The following is a 22,404-nucleotide window of genomic DNA, read 5'->3' on the forward strand; positions in this document are numbered from 1 at the left end:
TAGCCAATCATCGCAGAAGGCCGAATCGCGGTGGCCGGCTAAACGCGTGCGGGGGAGGCGGCTTCTTCCGGCCGGGGAGAGAGGTGATTACTTTTGTTGAAGGACACCAGCTGCGGAATTTTTGGCTTTGGCAGGTGGGTGAAGAGGGGAGGCTGGGCTTGGACCGCCCGCCGTTTCTGTCCGAGGAACACCTCGAGGTCTTAGTTTTCGAGGAGAGAAACGGTGCGGAATGGGAAAGGAGCTAGAAAAAACTAGGGGCGCAAGGGGGCGGCCAGCGGGTGAGAAGCCTGGAGGTGAGGTGCATAGGTGCGCCCAAGGGCTCCCACAGTTTCCGAAGACCCTTAATTGCATTCGCCAGTGGAGAAAAATGAGGCCCTCCGCGAAGCGTCCCCCGAGGTCACCCAGTGACGTAATATTGGACGAGGACTAGGGCTTCTGACCCCCATCACCGGCCGAATTAACCTCTTTTCTTCTGTATGCACATAGCTGTTTGTTCCCATCGAGCTGTGCTTAGGAAGCTGGCCAGCTGGGCCTCCTTTAGCTACACTGCAGCCTTTTTCAAAGCGAGTGAATGTGGCCTGGCCCCTACAGTTCGCCAGGCCCGCTGTAAAAAGGTTAGATTTCAGTCTGTAGACTGTCAGTGGGAAGGCCTTTCCTAAGAGGTAGCCAGAACAGAGAGCTGTAAACTCCTTGAGTGCAAGAGACTGCTTCTGTTAGGTGAGTGGTTGTCACTCATCTTTGCCTTCCTTACCTCGTGATCTCACCATTCCAGGTAGGTGTTAAGTTAGAAAGGAAAAGAGTAATATCGAGGAATAGAGAAAGTAACAAGAGCTACTGGTCATTTTGAACCTTTAATAAAGTGCCCATCTCACAGATGGAGAGAGGCACGGAAGGATTAGCGGTGGATCACGCCTGTAATCTCAGCACTTTGGGAGGCCGAGGCGGGCAGATCACCTGAGGTCCAGAGTTCGAGACCAGCCTGAGTAATATGGTGAAACCCCGTCCCTACCAACAGTACAAAAAGTAGCCGGGCGTGGTGGCGCGCGCCTGTAGTTCCAGCTACTCGGGAGGCTGAGGCGGGAGAATCGCTTGACTCCGGGAAGCGGAGATTGCAGTGAGCCGAGATCATGCCACTGCACTCCAGCCTGGACAACAGAGCAAGACCTTGTCTCAAGAAGAGCTGTTAGCAGCTTAATTAAAACAGACCACCATTTAACAACATTAAATCACAACTGGGAGTCTTACAAAGGGCACTGTAAACATAAGGGTTCCTTTATGTTTGCCCTAAAGTAACCTGCAGCATGCTGAAGAATGCAGAACCAAATTTTTCGACCTTACTCCATCATTCTCACCAGCAACAACCCCGTTCCCCATTTCACCCTCCATTTGAGCCTCTCAAGAGTCCTCCTCCTTTAAGACCCAGACTAACTTGAGTGATTGATTTCAGTTCTTGAACCATGCACTTCCCTGCAGTCAGAATTAGTCTTCTGTGGGATATCACAAAACATCAGCCTTCCTCCCATATTATGTGTAAAGGAAATTTAAAGCACCTTAGTATTGCTAGGCATATTCTCCTAAAAAGTTTCGTTAGATGTAATGTAGTGGAGGTTTTCAGTTAATGGTCAAAGTTAAGCCCTTGTTTTCTGTAGCGTTTCTCCTAAAAACCTACTTCACACCCTAAGAAATGAATGGTGGGGGGGGGGGAGTATGTCTTTAGTAAGTTTAGTAAAGTGAAACAGTTGATAGCTACATTACAAAGTTGCTTTTATCGCTTCTGTTGGCTAAGATCAAGTGTATAAAGTTACTTTTCATGGAGATTTTCCTAACTTGGGCTAGACTGGCCAAGGTCTCTGAAGAGGCCTAAGGAAGTTTGGATTTCCTTCATTGCTCCAAGAACCTTCTTGAAACTTGAAAATTAAGGTCATTTTTCTCAAATTTTCATTGCCAATTCTTTACACAAGAATGCCTCTGAAAGCCTTTGAATGGGGGAGTTCCAGTTTCCATAGCAATGACTCCCTCACAGATATCTCCCTCTTCCATTTCATCAAGACCCAGCTGAGTCACTGTCACTGCCTACCAATCTCGACCGGACCTCGACCGGCTCGTCTGTGTTGCCAATCGACTCGGCGTGGCGTCGGTCGTGGTAGATAGGCGGTCATGCATACGAATTTTCAGCTCTTGTTCTGGTGACCTTTCGAATATATCTTGTCTATAAAAGAAATTCATGCCTTTGTAAAATACACAGGTACTATAGATTAAGCCGCCTTTGCTATATATTCTTCCAGAGTTTTTTTAATACACTATTTGTTTTTCTATTTCATTTACTGCAGTATTTTTCAAACTTTAGCATGCTTCAGGATTATCTAGAAGCCTTATTAAAATAGATTCCTGGGCCCAGAGTTTCTGATTCAATAGGTAGGGCCTAAGAATGTGCACTAACAAGTTTCCAGTGATGCTAATGCTGCTGGTCTAGGGACAAGAATCAGAGAACCATTGACGTGCTTTATAATATCCAGAAATAAGATTTTTCTTACAACATTTAACGTTACTTGGGACATCTTCCCATGTCGGTACACAAAGATCTGTGCATATTTTGTGTCGTTTAATGGAAACCATTTTTTAATGAGTCTTCTATAAATAGACTTTTAAGATTTTCATAAACAATATTTCATTGACCATCTTTGAACCACACAATGTGTTTCTACTTTGTAATATTTCAATAACGGTAATATTGAAATTCCTGGAGAAAAAAAGCAGCTAGATGGAAGGGTACACTCATTTTATAATTCGATAGATACTGCCAAATTGGACTTTCTGAAGGTTGTACCAGTTTATTTTTTTGTTTATTTTTTTGAGACGGAGTCTCGCTCTGTCGCCCAGGCTGGAGTGCAGTGGCGCGATCTCGGCTCACTGCAACTTTTGCATCCCGGGTTCACACCATTCTCCTGCCTCAGCCTCCCGAGTAGCCAGGACTAGCGGTGCCTGCCACCACGCCCGGTTAATTTTTTGTATTTTTAGTAGAGACAGGGTTACACCGTGTTAGCCAGGATGGTCTCGATCTCCTGATCTCATGATCTGCCCGCCTCGGCCTCCCAAAGTGCTGGGATTACAGGCGTGAGCCACTGCGCCCGGCCAGTTGTACCAGTTTATACTCCAAGCAACAGAGAGAGAATTATTGTTTTCTCATGTACTTAATACTACTACTTACCATAATTTTATCTTTGCTCATTTGATTAAATATTGGTCTCATTTGACATTTCTTTGACTAATAGGTTGGTTATCCTTTTATGTTTTGTCTTTTTGTTTTTGGCTTTTTTTTCTTAATATTTTCCCTTCCCTGAGATGACTTAAATATTTCCCCATGTTTTCTTCCAGGACTTTCTGGTTTCACTATTTACATTTAAATCTTTTATCTATTTTGGTGGTGGTGCAAGGATTCCAGCTTCCTTACTACCACCAGTAGCTATTATCAACTCCATTTAGTAAATGATCCCTTCTCCCGTCCCATGGAGGTCCTAAATTACTTATAACAAGAAAAATTGTAAAAGTAGGGCTTGTAGTTGAGTTGTTGATGATCACCCGTTGAGAACGTTTGAAAAATAGCAGCTCCAATTTTCGAGTAGCCTTAAAATGGATTAATTCAACGTACTGTGGTGTGATGGAGCCAGGAATGAAAACATTAAGCTGTATTGGGTCAGAGAATGAACTTAGCAGGGGCTATTGTGTTCTCCTCTTATGCTGAGTGATTTTATGTATTCTGAGGTGTTCATGAAATAGCAATCAAGGTAAAATCCTACTTCCAAAAGCTTATCAGGAAGGCTTTTTCCACCATCTTTGCTACTGCTGTGTTGGGTGAGATATAGATAAATATTTACAGTATTTATATGCAGTGACCTTGAGTTTTTAGACTAAAACAAGACAAAATTTATTTACTTTTAAATTACATCCAAACCAATTTATTGTTGCTTTCTTTCTTCTTTTAAAAGATTGAAATCATGGCAGGTCCAGAAAATGATGCGCAATACCAGTTCACTGGTATTAAAAAATATTTCAACTCTTATACTCTCACAGGTAGAAGGAATGTAAGTATTAATGATAACTTTAAGCAGTTATATTTTAAAATAATATAGATGCAACAAGTCTTGTTTACTTTTTTCTTTCTTTCTCAGTGTGTACTGGCCACATATGGAAGCATTGCTTTGATTGTCTTATATTTCAAGTTAAGGTCCAAAAAAACTCCAGCTGTGAAAGCAACATAAATGGTAAGAAGTTGACATTTAAACCTTTATAACTTAAGCCATTTTGATGTTAGGATTTTTCCCCAACATTTACTATAAAAATAAACCACTGTCATTTTGCAAAATTTATAGCATACAAGAAAAAAAAGAGGCCTAGTATAGTGGCTCATACCTGTAATCCCAGCACTTTGGCAGGTCAAGGCAGGCAGATGACTTGAGCCCAGGAGTTCAAGACCAGCCTGGGCAACATGATGAAACCCCATCTCTACCAAAACAAAAATTAGCCAGGGTGGGAGAACTGCTTTAGTCCAGGAGGCAAAGGTTACAGTTTGCTGAGAACACGCCATTGCATTCCAGCTTGGGCAAAAGAGCAAGACCTGTCTCAAAAAAAAAAGAGGCTAGGGGCAGTGGCTTGTGCCTATAATCCCAGCACAATGGGAAGCCGAGGCAGGCGGATCACCTGAGGTCAGGAGTTTGAGACCAGCCTGGCCAACATGGTGAAACCCCATCTCTACTAAAAATACAGAAATCAGCCGGGTGTGGTGGCAGGCGCCTGTAATCCCAGCTACTCGGGAGGCTGCGGCAGGAGAATAGCTTGAGCCCAAGAGGCAGAGGTTGCAGACTTGGAAGCTCTTTATGTAATCGTTAACCAACCTTTTATATCAGTTGCAAATATTTCTTTTTCTAGTTTGTTTCCAATTTTTATGTAATTCTGTCTTATCCTTAAATCCCCATAGGTTTTATTTTCTTCTTATAATCCTCCAACCCCCATTTGCCGATCCTTTAAATGAGTAAATCTCTGTTGTGTTGGCAATAGATGATATGTGGAAAGCCCAAATGCCACATCCTCATCTGCTGTAGCTCTTCTTCACAGACATTTTTATCTTTTTTTTTTTTCTTTTTTTTTTTGAGATGGAATTTCACTTGTTGCCCAGGCTGGAGTGCAATGGCATGATCTTGGCTCACTGCAACCTCTGCCTCCTAGTTCAAACGATTCTTCTGACTCAGGCTCCCGAGTAGCTGGGATTACAGGTGCACACCACCACTCATGGCTAATTTTTTTGTATTTTTAATAGAGACAGGGTTTCACCATGTTGGTCAGGCTGGTCTCAAACTCCTGACTTCAGGTGATGTGCCCGCCTTGGCTTCCCAAAGTGTTGGGATTACAGGCATGAGCCACCGTGCCCAGCCCAGATATTTTTCTTTTTGAGATTCTAGCTCTGTTGCCCAGGCTGGAGTGAAGTGGTGTGATCTCTGATCACTGCAGCCTCTGCTTCCCGGGCTCAAGTGACCCTCCCACCTCAGCCTCCTGAATAGCTGGGATTTCAGGTGCACGCCATCACGCCCAGCTAATTTTTGTATTTTCTTTTGGTAGACAGGGTTTTGTGATGTTGCCCAGGTTGCTACTGAACTCCTGGGCTCAAATGATCCACCTGCCTCAGCCTCCCAAAGTGCTGGGATTACAGGCATGAGCCACTGTGCCTGGCCTCTTCAATGCCTAAGAGCTTTTCCAATCTCAACAGTTGACCTTAGGGACTGCATATCCCAGAACGCAGTGATCACTGGCTTATTCCTAATAAACAGGTAGTATTTTGTCCAGTTTTTTATATTTATTACCTCCTAACTTCAGGAGGGTAGTAGTATCCCCATTACAAAAATGGAGAGGCCAGGCGTGGTGGTTCACGCCTGTAATCCCAGCACTTTAGGAAGGTGAGGTGGGTGGATCACCTGAGGTGAGGAGTTCGAGACCAGCCTGTCCAACATGACAAAACCCAGTCTCTACTAAAAACACAAAAATTAGCCGGGTGTGGTGGCAGGCACCTGTAATCCCAGCTACTCGAGAGGCTGAGGCATGAGAATCGCTTGAACCCAGGAAGCAGAGGTTGCAGTGTACTGAGATTGCACCGCTACCCTCCATCCTGGGGGATAGAGTGAGACTCTGTCTCCAAACAAAAAAAAAAAGATGTTACTTTATATGCTAGACTTTTCTAATAGTATACCTTTAGGATCATACTAAATTGTTGGTAGCTTATTTGTTAAAGGTGGAATGTTAGGTTAAAATGTATTAATCTGAGGCTGGGCACAGTGGCTCACGCCTGTAATCCCTCACTTTGGGAGGCTGAGGCGGGTGGATCACTTGAGGTCAGGAGTTTGAGACCAGCCTGACTAACATGGTGAAACCCTGTCTCTACTAAAAAATACAAAATTAGGCCGGGCGCAGTGGCTCACGCCTGTAATCCTAGCACTTTGGGAGGCCGAGACGGGCGGATCACGAGGTCAGGAGATCGAGACCATCCTGGCTAACACGGTGAAACCCCGTCTCTACTAAAAAAATACAAAAAATTAGCCGGCTGCGGTGGCGGGCGCCTATAGTCCCAGCTACATGGGAGGCTGAGGGAGGAGAATGGCATGAACCCAGGAGGCAGAGCTTGTAGTGAGCCGAGACTGCACCACTGCACTCCAGCCTGGGCAACAGAGCGAGACTCCGTCTCAAAAAAAAAAAAAAATTAGCCAGGTGTGGTGGCACATGCCTGTAATCCCAGCTACTTAGGAGGCTGAGGCAGGAGAATCACTTGAACCCAGGAGGCGGAGGTTGCAGTGAGCCAAGATCGTGCCATTGTACTCCAGCCTGGGCAACAAGAGCGAACTCTGTCTCAAAAAAAAAAAAAAAAGTATTAATCTGAGATGGACTTTAATTTTTTTGGTGTCACATCTTTGACAATCTAATAAATTTACATTCAGTTTCAATGGGTTCATGTTATCTTAGTAATTCTTGAATGTCTTCAAAGTAAAGCTGACCACATTTGTATCTAAACTGTTTGCTTTGTTTATAGGATTTTAAACTGTCTACAGTTCTTAACCTCATCTGTTAAGTTCCCATGCCTGGAGAAGCTAATCCCAACTCATCATGTGATAATTCAGTTTGTACAATAAATTATGAACCTGGAAAAGCTGGTTGTCTTTATTTACAAGATATCAAAAATATAAAAACTGTACAAAATGCAACAAAGGCAAAAACTGGCAGTGACTTGGTCTAAATCTTTTAGTTTCCCAAAGCAAGGCTCAGTACTGGAGGTAAGCAACTGAAATGTCTGTCTGACTTCAAGTGTACTAGGTTGTATGTAGCTGTTTTAGCTGAAGTAGAACATGGAAGCTAAATTTCTTCACCTGGTTTATCGAGTGTTTGGGTGCACTCAAAACTCAACAGGTATATAAATTCAGATGTCAGTGGATGGTTGTAATTCATCTAGATCTAACAAAGGAACCCCACCTAGTTACATACATTCCACTAATCATGGGCCGAGAAAAAAAAAGTTAGTGGATCATTTAACAGTTTTTGAGTGCCATACAGTAACTACGTTTTTACAGCAGAAACATACATGCTCATAGGATTCTTCAGCTAAAATTCAAGATGATAGTATATTTCTGAATTTGAATCTTGAAGCAGGATGAATTATTGAAATCAACTTTTTTTCTAAACGTAATAAATTAAAATAGCATTTGAACAGAAAATGCATAGTTTCCACACAATCCAAAGCACCATAAATGTCCCCTCCATGATCATAATACCTCTTATTCAACTAACGGAAATTAGTCAAATGTGGTTGCTATAGAAACGTGGAACTGTCCCGTTCAGATTTTCCAAGCAGCATACTTCCAGATCCATATAGACAAAAACATTCTTTGTAGCTTAAATATTAATCACTGAGGTATTTGCTTTTAGTCTCCCTTTTCAAAAACAGTAGCTTCCAAAAGGTCTTTAATACCGGCAGTTTATTGTGGACTATAAGCTCCTGCAGCTAGAACCAGGTTTCTTCGAGTAAAATGAAGGTGTACAACTGGTGTTGATTTGGTCATATATGTTCCCAACAACAACTCCTGTGAATTCTCAGGTAAATTTATATGCCCAGTGGCTGTAGTAAAGTCATCGGTCTCTAAATCCTCAAAGGCTTTGATAGCATCCCATAATCGAACTGTATTATCCATTGAACCTAAGGGGAAGTCAAAGGAAACCATTAGTTGCATCCATCATATTTACATTAGGACATTTTGTCCAGTACACTTTATGTATCTAATGTACGTTTTGGGTGAAAAATCTAAACTTCAACAACTCTATTCCTTCCTAAGGAGCATTTCAAGCGGTACTTTAACCTGAGAAGTAATTCATGTATAGGGTGACACTCTGGAATCATAGCTAAAGGGAAGCAAAACCTAAAACACAAGGACTTAGTTTTGCAGTCGTTAAGTCCTCTTAACATAGTATTTACCATAAAGCCATTAATAGTCATTTACCTGATGCCAAAATTTCACCATCTCTACTAAACCTAAGTGAACAGACTGTATCAGTGTGGCCTTTTAATTCTCCAACCATCAAACCATGTCCAATATCCCAAAGAAGTACTCTGCCATCTGTTGCTCCTGTAGCCAGGAATCTCCCATTGGGAGAAAATGTCAAGGAATGAATTGGTCCCTACAAAAGAAGTTCATAGAAAGGATCAGAGTAAAGTATGTCTAGGAAAATAAGACAAAATTTTAAAGTTTTGTAGTAAGAATGGTGTCTGCAAAATTTATGTGTCACTTGTTTAAAAAATATTTTTATCTTGAAAGCAACCTTGGATGCTGGAATAATAAGAGTGTAAAATACCTTGTGTCCAGTGAAGATCCTTACACAGTTACCATTTAGGACGTCCCAGAGTCGCACAGTTCTGTCTGCAGAGCCCGTAGCAACATAATTAGAATTTGGATGGAATCTGGTACAATTCACATCAGCAAGATGGCCAGCAAATATTCTTAAAGGCTGATAGTGGTCTGTAGCCCAGAGCCTTTTATAAAGTTATTGAAAGCAAAAGACAACAATTAGTACATAGCTGTGAAATGCCAAAAATCCATACAAAATAAATACAGAAACATCCATATGAAAAGTTAGTTCTGAGTGGGCCCCCCACTTACTAGTTAACTGAGGGGAAGAAGAATGAGACTCTCAGTCCTGAGAGTTCATCTGGTACAATTTTTTTTTTCTTTTTTTTTAAGCTGAAGTCTTGTCCGGGCACGGTGGCTCACGCTTGTAATCCTAGCACTTTGGGAGGCTGAGGTAGGTGGATCATGAGGTCAGGAGTTCGAGACCAGCCTGACCAACATGGTGAAACCCCATCTTTACTAAAAATACAAACAATTAGCTGGGAATGGTGGCACACGCCTATAATCCCAGCTACTCAGGAGGCTGAGGCAGGAGAACTGCTTGAACCCAGAAGGTAGAGGTTGCAGTGAGCTGAGATGGCGACACTGCACTCCAGCCTGGGCAACAGAGCGAGACTCTGTCTCAAAAAAAAAAAATTCTGAGGTCTTGCTCTGTTGCCCAAGCTGGATTCAAACTCCGGGTTCCAGCAATCCTCCCACCTCAGCCTCCCCAGTAGCTGGGACTACAGGCGTGTACCACTGTAGCCAGCCAAAACTTAAGTTCTAGAACTCCAATTCTCTGTATATTCTTCCTCCCCTATTCCTAGTCTAAACCACAGAAAAGTATTTTCCCCTCGTTCTGGCCACCAAATAGTTGTTTTGTTTTGTTTTGAGACGGTCTCGCTCTGTCACCCAGGCTGGAATGCAGTGGTGCAATCTCGGCTCACTGCAACCTCCACCTCCTGGGTTCAAGCAATTCTGCCTCAGCCTCCTGAGTAGCTGAGACTACAGACATGTGCCACCACACCCGGCTAATTTTTGTATTTTTTCTTTTTTTTTTCAGTAGAGACGGGGTTTCGTCATGTTGGCCAGGCTGGTCTGGAACTCCTGGCCTCCCAAAGTGCTGGGATTACAGGCGTGAGCCATTGCACCTGGCCAAATAGTTTCTAACGTGAACTACCTTATCCTCAACTTCTAAGAAGATGACAGAGAAACATAAAGGTGCTCACAGTGGTACAGAAGACAAGGTTAAGCATCTGATGGGGGTGGAAGGGAGGACTGTTAATTAACTATTTTTTAAAAACCAGGATTCATATAGATGTAATTGCAGATATAATAATAATACTGCCCCAATTGCTTTTTTTTTTTTTTTTTTTTTAGACGAAGTCTCGCTCTTGCCCCCAGGCCGGAGTGCAATGGTGCGATCTCAGCTCACTGCAACCTCCGCCTCTTGGGTTCAAACGATTCTCCTGTCTCAGCCTCCTGAATATCTGGGATTACAGGCGACTACCACCACGCCCAGCTAATTTTTGTATTTTTAGTAGAGAAGGGGTTTCACCACGTTGACCAGGCTGGTCTCGAACTCTTGACCTCAGGTGATCCGCCCACCTCGGCCTCCCAAAGTGCTGGGATTACAGGCGTGAGCCATTGCGCCCGGCCCCAATTTCAAATAAGTTATAAATGCAAAAGCTTCTCAGAAAGTTGATCCTCAACAATGGAAGTGTAAATGAATTTGGCTGGCTGCTGTAATTCCCAACAAGAAACCATTCTATTCATTGAATACACCCAGTCATAAGATCACAGTGTTCTTACCGAGCTACTCGGTCATGGCCCCCTGACACAAAATAATATCCATATGGAGAAAATTGTGTGTCCCATACTGGATAGTTGTGTCCTTTATATCCCACCAAACAAGTAAATGTTTGAAGGCTCCACAATCTAACAGTTCCATCCTCTGAAGAGGAAAGCAGATAGTTCCTGAGAGAAGAGAAGGTAATATATTTGAGTCCCAGAGTAACCTTTGGTCACCTGTCCAGTTTTATATACATTTGAATACATTAAATATTTTATATAAACTTGAATATTTTACATACATTTGAATATATTAAATATAGCTAACATGCTACATCTCACTTTTAATTCTTTCATGCAATTCACAGTAGGTATCAACTGAAAGAACTAACCAAACTAATGTTAGCTCTGACACTCTACATATACCGAGCACCTACTGAATGAGGTAAGATGATACAGAAACTTACGGAAAATCAGTTCTTTACAAGAAAAAAGTACCGGGGTAATTAACAAAGTATAGTCAAGTAAGGTCAATTGAGAAAGTTTAGGAAATGTGATATGTCACTTAAAACTCAACAATTTTTGACCCTAAAATAAAGATGCTATTTTCCTATGCTGTGTATGCTATTTAAGAATTAAAAAGGAAATGTCTTTTGAAGAAAAAAAAAAAAACACTATAGACATGCTAATTCTCTACCTTTTTCAAGGATAAACACAACGGATTGGTAGTCAGAAGGTATTACAATTTTCACTGAAATCAGACGTTTCCCTCAAGTAAAAATGTATCATCTGGCAAAACCTTATCAAACAACAAAAAACCTAATTCTCAAAGTTTCATAATGATGAAATCTTGATGAATGGAAGGCTATTATCTTTTTTTCTTTTCTTCTTTTTTTGAGATGGAGTTTAGCTCTTCTTGCCCAGGCTGGAGTGCAATGGTGCGATCTCGGCTCGTTGCAACCTCTGCCTCCCAGGTTCAAATGATTTTCCTGCCTCAGCCTCCCAAGTAGCCAGGATTACAGGCGGGCACCATCATGCCCTGCTAATTTTTGTACTTTTAGTGGAGACGGGATTTCCCACGTTGGCCAGCCTGGTCTCGAACTCCTGATCTCAGGTGATGCGCCAGTCTTGGCCTCCCAAAGTACTGGGATTACAGGCATGAGCCACTGTCCCTGGCCTGAAAGTTTTTATCTATCCAAGTAATATACTAAGGGTATTATGAATACAAAACACCCTGCCCCCATTTTTACAGTGTTAGAGATCATGAAAAATAGGCAAATACCTATACACATAGGATGACATTGTAATCATACACCTAAAGGGAAACAAAACCAATTTCGAATTTCCTTTTTCATTTACTCTTAGTACTTTTGATTATAGAAAGATAAATCCTCAATTACTAGCTAATATGACATTAATGTCAGGAATTTGTCTTAAATTTGATGAAGCAGCCAGAAGACACAATGCAGGGACCCAATGAAGCATTTCAACCCCTAATGGAGTTCTATAAAACTAAAGCTTTGGTTGGTTATTTACCATTGGGTAACAAATAAAAATAATTAAAAAAAAAAAAAGAAAAGAAGAAAATACTAAAGCTAATTTTTAAAACCAGTAAGCCCTGAAACTGTGCATTTTGAGTCTATAAATTTGAGTATACAGGCCGGGCGCAGTGGCTCACGCCTGTAGTCCCAGCACTTTTGGGAGGCCGAGGTGGGCAGATCACCTGAGGTTGAGAGTTCAAGACCAGCCTGACCAACATGGAGAAAACCCGTCTCTACTAAAAATACAAAATTAGCCAGGTGTGGTGGCGCAGGTCTGTAATCCCAGCTACTTGGGAGGCTGAGCCAGGAGAACCACTTGAACCCAGGAGGCAGAGGTTGCGGTGAGCCGAGATCACTCCATTGCACTCCAACCTGGGCAACAAGAGTGAAACTCCATCTTAAAAAAAAAAAAAAAAAAAGAGTATACATTAAATTGCTACTGTGTACAAACATCAGGATTCAAAGATGAATTAGCAAACGGCAAGATTCTAAAAGATAATGAACGACAACCATGAGATTTTTATCAGAATTTTCCCAGTATTTGCATAATGTTTCCAGTAGTTGACTTTTATATAATTTCAATATAACATAGCAGTATTTAATTTTTATTGTTTGTATTTTACCTATCCGGACTGAAGCTGGCTCCATAGACAGGCCCACTGTGACCATACAAAATCTTCAACTCACTTGCTGTTTTCTCATCCATGATTCTTTCTAAGACATCATCTGATTCTTTGTCTATAAGACTAAGATCTAAAATGGTCCAGAAATATTGATGTTTTAAAAGTACATTCATCAAAACTTTTAAAGTAATCATGCCACAGTTCAGGAGAGGAATTAACATTTGAAAATTTCCTCCTATATACCAACCACACTGTGCTAATCCCTCTAAATTAGGTGGTATCATCTCAGCGTGTAAAAGAAGAAATTGACATTCAGAATAGATAATTTGCTAGAGTGCACACAGCTACTCAGTGTGGGAACCAGGACTGAAACTCGGTTTCGCTCACTATGCCACAGTGTTTCACAAAAATGAAAACTATGAGCCAGGCATGGTGGCTCACACCTGTAATCTCAGAACTCTGGGAGGCTAAGGTAGGCAGATTGCTTGAGCTCAGGAGTTCAAGACCAGCCTGGACAACATGGAGAAACCCTGTCTCTATAAAAAATAAAAAATTAGCCAGTGTGGTTGCACACACCTGTAGTCCCAGCTACTCAGGAGGCTGAAGTGGGAGGATCACTTCAGCCCAGGGATTGGAGGCTGCAGTGAGCCGTGATCACACCACTGCATTCTAGCCTGGGCAACAGAGTGAGACCCCATCTAAAAAAAAAATAAAAATAAAAATAACCTATAGACGTATTAAAATAATTTAAAATACATTGTTTTATTTAAATAAAAAACTTTATCTCAGGCTGGGAGTGGAGGCAGGAAAATCGCTTGAACCCGGGAGGCAGAGGTTGCAGTGAGCCACATATAATTCTGGCACTTTGGGAGGCCACACAGGCGGATCACTTGAGGTCAGGAGTTCGAGACCAGCCTGGCCAACATGGTGAAACCCCATCTCTACTAAAAATACAAAAATTACCTGGGCATGGTGGTGGGCACCTGTAATCCCAATTAGTGGGGAGCTGGGGAGGCTAAGGCAGGAAAATCTCTTGAAACTGGGAGGTGGAGGCTGTAGTGAGCCGAGACTGCACCACTGCACTCTAGCCTGGGTGACAGCGCGAGACTCTGTCTCAAAAAAACAAAAACAAAAAAACTTTCAAATAAAATCCTGACCTTATTTGTTCTTTATTAGCCATTTTTATGACTAAAACAGGAAGTACCATCCCTTAAAGATTTTTCAAGATTTACAAGCAATCATAAAATGTTAGATTTTTAACTTTAAGTTTTTTAGCCTAATACTCATTCTACAGATGAGAAAACTGAGGCCTAAAGAAATTAAACCAGTCTAACATCCCAGTCACTCCAAAGCTTTTTTCACTGTTGGGAATGTTAGAATCTTGAGTTAAAGTAAAATCAAGTGAATTTCTGTAAAGAACACAATCTTCTGTGTGTTTTTCATGGAATCAAGATTGGTGTAGACTAATGGCAAGTTCACATTCCAAAAGGTCATCTCAGTTACCTGATGCTTGTTTGACACTACGAAGCTTTTTGGGTGTTACAGACCACACTCTGACAGTTGAATCTGCAAAACCTCCAGCAATCAGACTAGAATCATCAGTGACATCCACTGCAGTGAGACCCTGCCAATAAAAGGTTTAGACTAAACAATACTATTTTAGGGTATTCAAAGTACAGAACAGGAAGCAAATGTTAATCATTTTCACACTATACTAACTATATCCTCAACACCCTATTTTAAGGAATATATAAAGACTTTTTAAATCCTTGATTTAAAATATTGGCCAAGCACAGTGACTCACACCTGTAATCCCAACAATTTGGGAGGCCGAGGCAGGTGGATCAGCTGAGATTGGGAGTTCGAGACCAGCCTGGCCAACATGGTGAAACCCCATCTCTACTAAAAATACCAAAATTAGCTGGGCAGGATGGTGGGCGCCTGTAATTCCATCTACTTGTGAGGCTGATGCAAGAAAATCACTTGAACCCAGGAGGCAGAGGTTGCAGTGAGCCGAGATCGTGCCATTGCACTCCAGCCTCTGTCTCAAAAAATAAATAAATAAATAAATAAAATAAAATATTAAGTTTGGCCAGGCGTGGTGGCTCATGCCTGTAATCACAGCACTTTGAGAGGCTGAGGCGAGTGGATCGCCTGAGCTCAGGAATTTGAGGCCAGCCTGGCCAACCTGGTGAAACCCCGTCTCTACTGAAAATACAAAAATTAGCCAGGCATGGTGGCTCATGCCTATAATCCCAGCTACTTGGAAGGCTGAGGCAGGAGAATCACTTGAACTGGGAGGCGGAGGTTGCAGTGAGCCGAGATCGCACCACCACACTCCAGCCTGGGTGTCAGAGCAAGACTCTATTTCAAAAAAATAAAACTAAATTAAAATAATAAAATAAAGTTTATATGACTGGGCACGGTGGCTCACACCTGTAATCCTAGCACTTTGGGAGGCCGACGCGGCCAGATCACTTGAAGTCAGGAGTTCAAAACCAGCCTGGGCAACATGGCAAAACCCTGTCTCTACTAAAAATACAAAAATTAGCCGGGCATGGTGGCAGGTGCCTGTAATCCCAGCTATTCAGGAGGCTGCAGCTAAGGCACAAGAATTGTTTGAACCTGGGAGGCAGAGGATGCAGTGAGCCGAGATCTCACCTCTGCACTCCACTCGGGCGACAGCACAAGACTCTTGTCTTTAAAAAAAAAAAAAAATTGATAAATAAGTTTACATAAGTACTTAAACCAAGTTCAACAGAGATGAACCACAATTTGCTACTCCTCAAAGGCTAGCAGAATTCTGATCAGTGAAACAAATGCCATTAAACATTGCCTTCTATTCTGTGCAGTATCCAATTCTCTTTTCCTGACTGCTGTCTTTAAATTATATTAAGAGTTTAAAGGCCAGGCATGGTGGCTCACGCCTGTAATCCTAGCACTTTGGGAGGCCGAGGCGGGCAGATCACAAGGTCAGGAGATCGAGACCATCCTGGCTAACACAGTGAAACCCCGTCTCTACTAAAAATACAAAAAATTAGCCGGGTATAGTGGCGTGTGCCTGTAGTCCCAGCTGCTGGGGAGGTTGAGGCGGAAGAATAGCATGAACCCAGGAGGCGGAACTTGCAGTGAGCCAAGATTGCGCCACTGCACTCCAGCCTGGGCGACAGAGCGAGACTCCATCTCAAAAAAAAAAAAAAAAAAAAAAAAAAACAGGGTTTAAATAACAAAACTCCATTTTAGCTAACACATTTGTTTCTCTCTTAATGGTAAATCATCATTCTACATGACTCTCCAGGCAGAAACCACCCAATTAGTTTACCAACCTGGTAAGCATTGAGAAATGTATAGAAACAAATGGAGGGTAAGCAGTCTGGCCCAAGGCGCACTCGTTTGGTGGTTTCTTTCATATTCATTATCTTATCCAACTTATCTGAATCTTTCAACTCAGGAAGAGGGATTCTGTGAAAGAAAAAGAGTCAAAATTACCTTTTGACTATTAACAAACTTGAACTCTCTATAACATATTGTCTCATACCTCCACACACAAGTTCCTGAAGCTTTTTCCTCACCTGTTCTGAGGTGGAGCATTGGGATCTTGTTTTTTGCTTTTGGATCCAATACTATCTTTTTTAGGCTTCTTCTTTTTAGGTTTTCCTTCTTCATTTTCTCCCTCTTCATCCTCATCATCCAAAGGTACCTCAATTTCTGGTTCTTTTAATAAACCAAAAAATACCTACAAGTCAAAAGAGTCAACATTTTTTAAATTATTTGTTCATTAATATACCCATTTTACATCTTGATAGGATAAATTACAATTACAAAATAGTAATTTACACTCTGAAGCAGGGTTCTGTACTTGTCTACCCAATAGCCATTCTCCCCTTTTTCCTTACTAACAGAACCCTGATTTTATTGGAGTAGCAATGTGCTCAGTTAAATCATTTCTGTTTCCAGGCTCCCTTGCAGCTAGGAATGTCCATATAAGTATATTGGGTACGGTTGTATAAAAAAAAATTGTTTTCCTGATTAAAAAGGGAAAGCTTCAGCACAGATATGCCTTTTGTCCTCCCCCTTCTTCCTTCTTGAAATGGAGCTGCAATGCTGAAACTACAATAGCCATTTGTGAGCACAAAGAAGAAAGCCACATTCTAAAGATGGTGGACCAGAAACTAGAAGGAGCCAGGGACCTTTATGGCACTGTGGAGCCTTCATGCCAGCCCTGGAAGGCCTTCCTCTGAAATTCATTTTATGGGAGAAAAATTATTTGTTTCAGCCACTGCATTCAGGGTTCTATAAAATGCAACCATACCCAAATTGTCACATATAAACATCACCCTTAGAACACAAAATTTTATATACAGTATAAAATTGTTGCCAAGCGGCCAGGCACAGTAGCTCACGCCTGTTATCCCAGCACTCTGGGAGGCGGAGGCGGGTGGATCATCTGAGGTCAGGAGTTCGAGACCAGCCTGGCCAACATGGTGCAACCCTCTCTACTAAAGTAAATACAAAAATTAGCCGGGTGTGGTGGCGTGTGCCTCTAATCCCAGCTACTCGGGAAGCTGAGGCAGGAGAATCACTTGAACCTGGGAGGTGGAGGTTGCAGTGAGCTGAGATCACGCCATTGCACTCCAGCCTGGGTGACAAGAGCAAAACTGTCTCAAAACAAAAACAAAAACAAACAAACAAAAACATCGTTCCCAAGCTAGCTATAAGAAAAATGTGTAACTTATGTAGATGGAAATGCTACAATTTTTCATAATCTGCATTATAGAGTTCTTAGGTTCATTCCCATACCTTTGATTTGTTTGCCTCTCGTTTAGCCTCTCCTGCCAAACTTCCCACCATCGCATCTATCTGTTGCTTACTACGCGGCATCCCATCAAAGATGTCAATGTAGAGGTGCTCCTGAACTATGTTCCATATCTGATTGTTCTGTTTCTCCTGAAGATGCCTCTTCAAGAGTTGGTACGAGTCACGGGAAATACGCAGAACAAATTTACTTGTTCGAAAATCCAACATGGTCTCATTCCCTTTCATGTGTTCCTTTTTGGTAAGACTAGATAATACACGTAGGTCATCCTGGTAATAACATTCCTGATCTCCATGGAACCTGTTTCAGTGATTTTAAAAAGTCATTTTTCAATGTAATCATTAAGGGATCTGCCTCTCCCCCATATACTTATAAACCATCCCAGAATATTTTCAGTGTAGTAGTCTAAAAAATCCTGAACTAAACTGTAGGATAAGAAGTAACTCATTTCAAAATGATTATAATTCAGTTTCTGAATTTATTCTAAAAATGAACAAATGTAAATCTCTAATGAAATGTATCACAAACATTTTAAGAAAAGAATTTAAATATCCTAAGTGAAAAATAATATACCCACCATTGGTAGAGTTTCTTTACAATGGAGACATTTAAAAGAAACTGGTAGACATTTGAAAATATAAGAACCCTTGCTTTACTAAATGTTATGGTTTCTCAAAACCCACTTTTAAAAGTTTTATTATGAAAATTTCAAAGGTATACAATAGAAAAGAATATAATGAACTCAGTGTACACATTACTCAGCCTCTCAACAATAATCAATACATAACATTCTCATAAAACCCATCATTTTTAATGATTTCCTATATTCATTGGAAATACGTACCAGACATATTTTTAAAATATCAATACTTTAATATGATCACTAAACAACAAACTAAGTGGAAGTACTCACTGCTGATACCAATCAGTGAGTACTTCCACTTACTCACTATTACCAAAGACAATAAAATAAAGCCTTTAGCCTTGATAACAACTAGTAAATTTAAATGTACTTGTGTTTTTACAACTCTTAATTTTCCTAAGAAAGTAAAATTAAAGACAATATATTTGGCATTCACTAAAAACAGCAACCAATGCAAAAACATTTTTAAAACAATAACTAAACATATTAGGACTCCAGCTCTGAAAAACAGATAGCCAACAGATTTCTAAACTGTTAAGTATGTTACCCCACTACAACTCATCAATATATGATCGAAGATTTGAATAAAATTAAAAATCTCAGCCTCTTATATCAGTAACTGCCCATTATCCTCCTGTGGTGATGGGGGTCCTGGCAAGGGATAAGACTGTCCATAAAGGAAAGACAGAGAATCTCCTATGATATTCCAGCTTCCTATGTGGGGAGACAGCTACACCATGAGACTGGAAGAGCAAAAAGGTTTTTCCTTCTTTTTTAGAGACAGGTTCTTGCTCTGAAGCCCAACCTGGAGTGCAGTGGTTCAATGCAGCCTCAAACTCCTGGGCTCAGGGATTCGCCCTGCCTCCGTCTCCCCAGTAGCTAGGACTGCTGTGCCACCATACTTGGCTAATTTTTGTTTACGTGATCTCGGCTCACTGCAACCTCCACCTCCGGGGTTCAAGTAATTCTCATGCTTCAGCCTCCTGAGCAGCTGGGACTATAGGCACGTGCCACTGTGGCCAGCTAATTTTTTGCATTTTAGTAGAGATGGGGTTTCACCATGTTGGCCAGGATGGTCTCGAACTCCTGAGCTCAGGCAATCTGCCCACCTCAGCTTCCCAAAGTGAGGGATTACAGGCATCAGCCACCGTACCCGGCTCAATTTTTGTTTACTTTTTGTAGAAGCAGGATCTCGCTCTTTTGCCCAGGCTATGTTTTTTTTTTTAATTTTTTAATTTTTTATTTTTTTGGTGAGACGGAGATTTACTCTTGTTGCCCAGGCTGGAGTGCAATGGCGCAATCTTGGCTCACTGCATCCTCCGCCTCCCGAGTTCAAGTGATTCTCCTGCCTCAGCCTCCCAAGTAGCTGGGATTACAGGCATGTGTCACCATGCCCGGCTAATTTTGTCTTTTCAATAGAGACAGGGTTCACCGTATTGCCCAGGCTGATCTTGAACTCCTGACCTCAGGTGATCCGCCCGCCTCAGCCTCCCAAAGTGCTAGGATTACAGGCGTGAGCCACTGCGCCCGGCCTGTTTTTGTTTTTTTAAGTGACAGTGTCTATGTTGACAAGAATGGAGTGTTTCGATGACAGTACTTTAAAGAGAAATTAGCTTCTAGAGTAGAAGTTCTGTCGTCAGCCTTTCTTAGTTTTTTTTTTTTTTTCAAAAACACTTGGCTACAGAACGTTTTGCTTTATATACTTCCTATTGGCATCCTAGTATAATGAATTACTATAATGGCATAGAAGCCAGGGGTTCCAAGTTCTACTGTTCCTCTATTACTACTACCCTGTGTTAAATGATAAATCTTGACTTCAGGCTCTATTGCTTGTATTAAACATTTCTCATTCAGGCTGGGCCTGGTGACTCACACCTGTAATCCCAGCACTTTGGAAGGCCAAGGTGGGCAGATCACCTGAGGTCGGGAGATCAAAACCAGTCTGACCAACATGAAGAAACCCCGTCTCTACTAAAAATGCAAAATTAGCTAGGCATGGTGATGTATTCCTATAATCCCAGCTACTTGGGAGGCTGAGGCAGGAGAATCACTTGAACCTGGGAGGCGGAGGTTGCAGTGAGCCGAGATGGTGCCACTGCATGCCAGCCTGGGCGACAAGAGCGAAACTCCATCTCAAAAAAAAAAAAAAAAAAATTTTTATTCACCCTGCTAAGCAAGGCCTCCTTTTTTTTTTGAGATGGACTTTCGCTCGTCGCCAAGGCTGGAGTGCAGTGGCGCAATCTCAGCTCACTGCAACCTCTGCCTCCCAGGTTCAAGTGATTCTCCTGCCTCAGCCTCCTGAGCAGCTGGGATTACAGATGTCTGCCACCACACCCAGCTCATTTTTGTATTTTTTAGTAGAGATGGGGTTTTGTTATGTTGGCCAGGCTGGTCTCGAACTCCTGACCTCAGGTGATCTGCCCACCTCAGCCTTCCAAAGTGCTGGGATTACAGGTGTGAGCCACCACGCCCGGCCTGCCTCCTTCTTAAATACCACTTTCCCTTGGCTTCTATAACTCAACTCTCCCCTGGTTTTCTTCCTGTATATCTCCTCTACGTGGCCATTAAATTTGGAGCTCCTTGGGCCTAGCCCACTTACTGGCTTATTTCATACTCTCCCCTAGTCAACCTCATCCATATTCATCAATAATGCATACAACTCCAATTAACAGTTATAGTCCCTACCTCTCCTCTGAGCTCTATCATCTACCTATCAACTTGACATTTCTTAAATGAGTCAAAGGCATATTCAAATCAGAACTCAAAATTATTCCAAGGTCTGACAAATCAAGTCCTCTTCTAGGGTTTTCTGTATCAGGAATTGGCTCCCCTATCCAGCTGGAGGGGCCAGAAAACTGGAGATTTCAATGATACCTCCATCTCCCTCACCTCCCTAGCCAATCTATCAAGTGTCTCATTCATGACTCTGTCTACTTCTCTTCACCTCTACCACAACCTAGTCCAGTGTTTCCGAACAAGGGTGCTACTAGCATTTTGGGCAGGATAATTCTTTGTAAAGTGGGACTACCTAGGTGCACATATTAGAACATTTAGCATTCCTGCTCCTCTGCCCAGTCATTATGACAATCAAAAATGCCTCCACACATTTTCTTTCTTTTTTTTTTTTTTGAGACAGGGTCTCACTCTTGTCATCTAGGCTAGAGTGCAGAGGCGCAATCTCAGCTCACTGCAACCTCCATCTCCCAGGTTCAAGCGATTCTCCAGCCTCAGTCTCCCAAATAGCTGGGATTACAGGAGTGAGCTACCACATCTGGCAAATTTTTGCATTTTTTTGTAGAGACTGGGTTTCACCAGGCTGGTCTAGAACTCCTGAGCTCAAAGTGATCCGCCCGCCTCAGCCTCCCAAAGTGCTGGGATTAAAGGCGTGAGCCGCTGCACCGGGCCACCTCTACACATTTTCAAATGGTCTAGTGGAAGGAGCAATTCCACCCCCAGTTGAGAACCACTGCAATAACTTCCAAAACTTGTCCCTATAGTCATTCTATCCCCCATGTGTTTCCCCACTGCATAGAAGTCCTTTCAAAGTATATAATAATGACATGGTCCTTTAATGACTCTGTAGCAGAAATGACTCTGTAGCAAAAAGGCTTCACTCTCCCCAAATACCCATTTTTCCTGTCTTCCTCCATAAAAGAAAACATGAATATCAGCTGGGCACATAGACATTTAGGTAAAGACCACATTTCTTATTTCCCCTGCAGCTAGGTGTGGCCACTGACTGTTAAGATATAAAAGGAAGAAGTGTGTGCAGTTTCCGTGTGCCCTAACTGCTGACTGGCACACTGATATGACTGCTTAGAGCAGGAAAACCATCTTATGCCACAAAGTGGAACATGCATGAAAAGCATGGAGAGCAACAAGACTGAGGGAGCTTGGGGCCCCTGGTAATGAAGAACCCACCACACCAATCCCGAATGTCCCACCTTTATGAGAAAAATAAATAAACTTTTATTGTATTTAAACCTCTGTTGTTTGGGTTCTCAGTTACTCTTATTCTAATCTAATCCTAACACTGCTTCCTAGTGTTCTTAAGATAAAGGCAAAAATAAACTTT

At 42.0% G+C, this 22,404-nt stretch overlaps 2 protein-coding genes across 3 annotated transcripts in view; one reads left to right on the forward strand and one right to left on the reverse strand.

Moving 5' to 3' along the window:
• ATP5MD (ATP synthase membrane subunit DAPIT) lies at positions 1 to 7,189 on the forward strand. Of its 2 annotated transcripts, none has more exons than XM_003904211.5 (4): positions 1 to 134; positions 3,987 to 4,082; positions 4,170 to 4,262; positions 7,073 to 7,189. In XM_003904211.5, the coding sequence occupies exons 2-3, from the start codon at positions 3,996 to 3,998 to the stop codon at positions 4,257 to 4,259; spliced, it is 177 nt and encodes a 58-aa protein (XP_003904260.1). In that variant the 5' UTR covers positions 1 to 134; positions 3,987 to 3,995; the 3' UTR covers positions 4,260 to 4,262; positions 7,073 to 7,189. The 2 variants fall into 2 exon arrangements, with proteins under 2 accessions (XP_003904260.1, XP_009213549.1); XM_009215285.1 differs by lacking the exon at positions 1 to 134 and adding an exon at positions 2,048 to 2,245.
• TAF5 (TATA-box binding protein associated factor 5) overlaps positions 7,179 to 22,404 on the reverse strand; it is a 21,814-nt gene continuing 6,588 nt past the window's right edge. Inside the window, exons 3-11 of the mRNA XM_003904209.5 lie at positions 17,671 to 17,986; positions 16,443 to 16,606; positions 16,197 to 16,332; positions 14,374 to 14,494; positions 12,871 to 13,000; positions 10,728 to 10,892; positions 8,884 to 9,061; positions 8,532 to 8,709; positions 7,179 to 8,230 (exon numbers count right to left, since the gene is read on the reverse strand). Coding sequence (XP_003904258.2) covers positions 8,013 to 8,230; positions 8,532 to 8,709; positions 8,884 to 9,061; positions 10,728 to 10,892; positions 12,871 to 13,000; positions 14,374 to 14,494; positions 16,197 to 16,332; positions 16,443 to 16,606; positions 17,671 to 17,986 — 1,606 coding nt within the window. The 3' untranslated portion in view covers positions 7,179 to 8,012. The remainder of the gene's footprint in view (positions 8,231 to 8,531; positions 8,710 to 8,883; positions 9,062 to 10,727; positions 10,893 to 12,870; positions 13,001 to 14,373; positions 14,495 to 16,196; positions 16,333 to 16,442; positions 16,607 to 17,670; positions 17,987 to 22,404) is intronic.

This window comes from Papio anubis, chromosome 11 (assembly GCF_008728515.1).
Source record: "Papio anubis isolate 15944 chromosome 11, Panubis1.0, whole genome shotgun sequence".
NCBI lineage: Eukaryota > Metazoa > Chordata > Mammalia > Primates > Cercopithecidae > Papio > Papio anubis.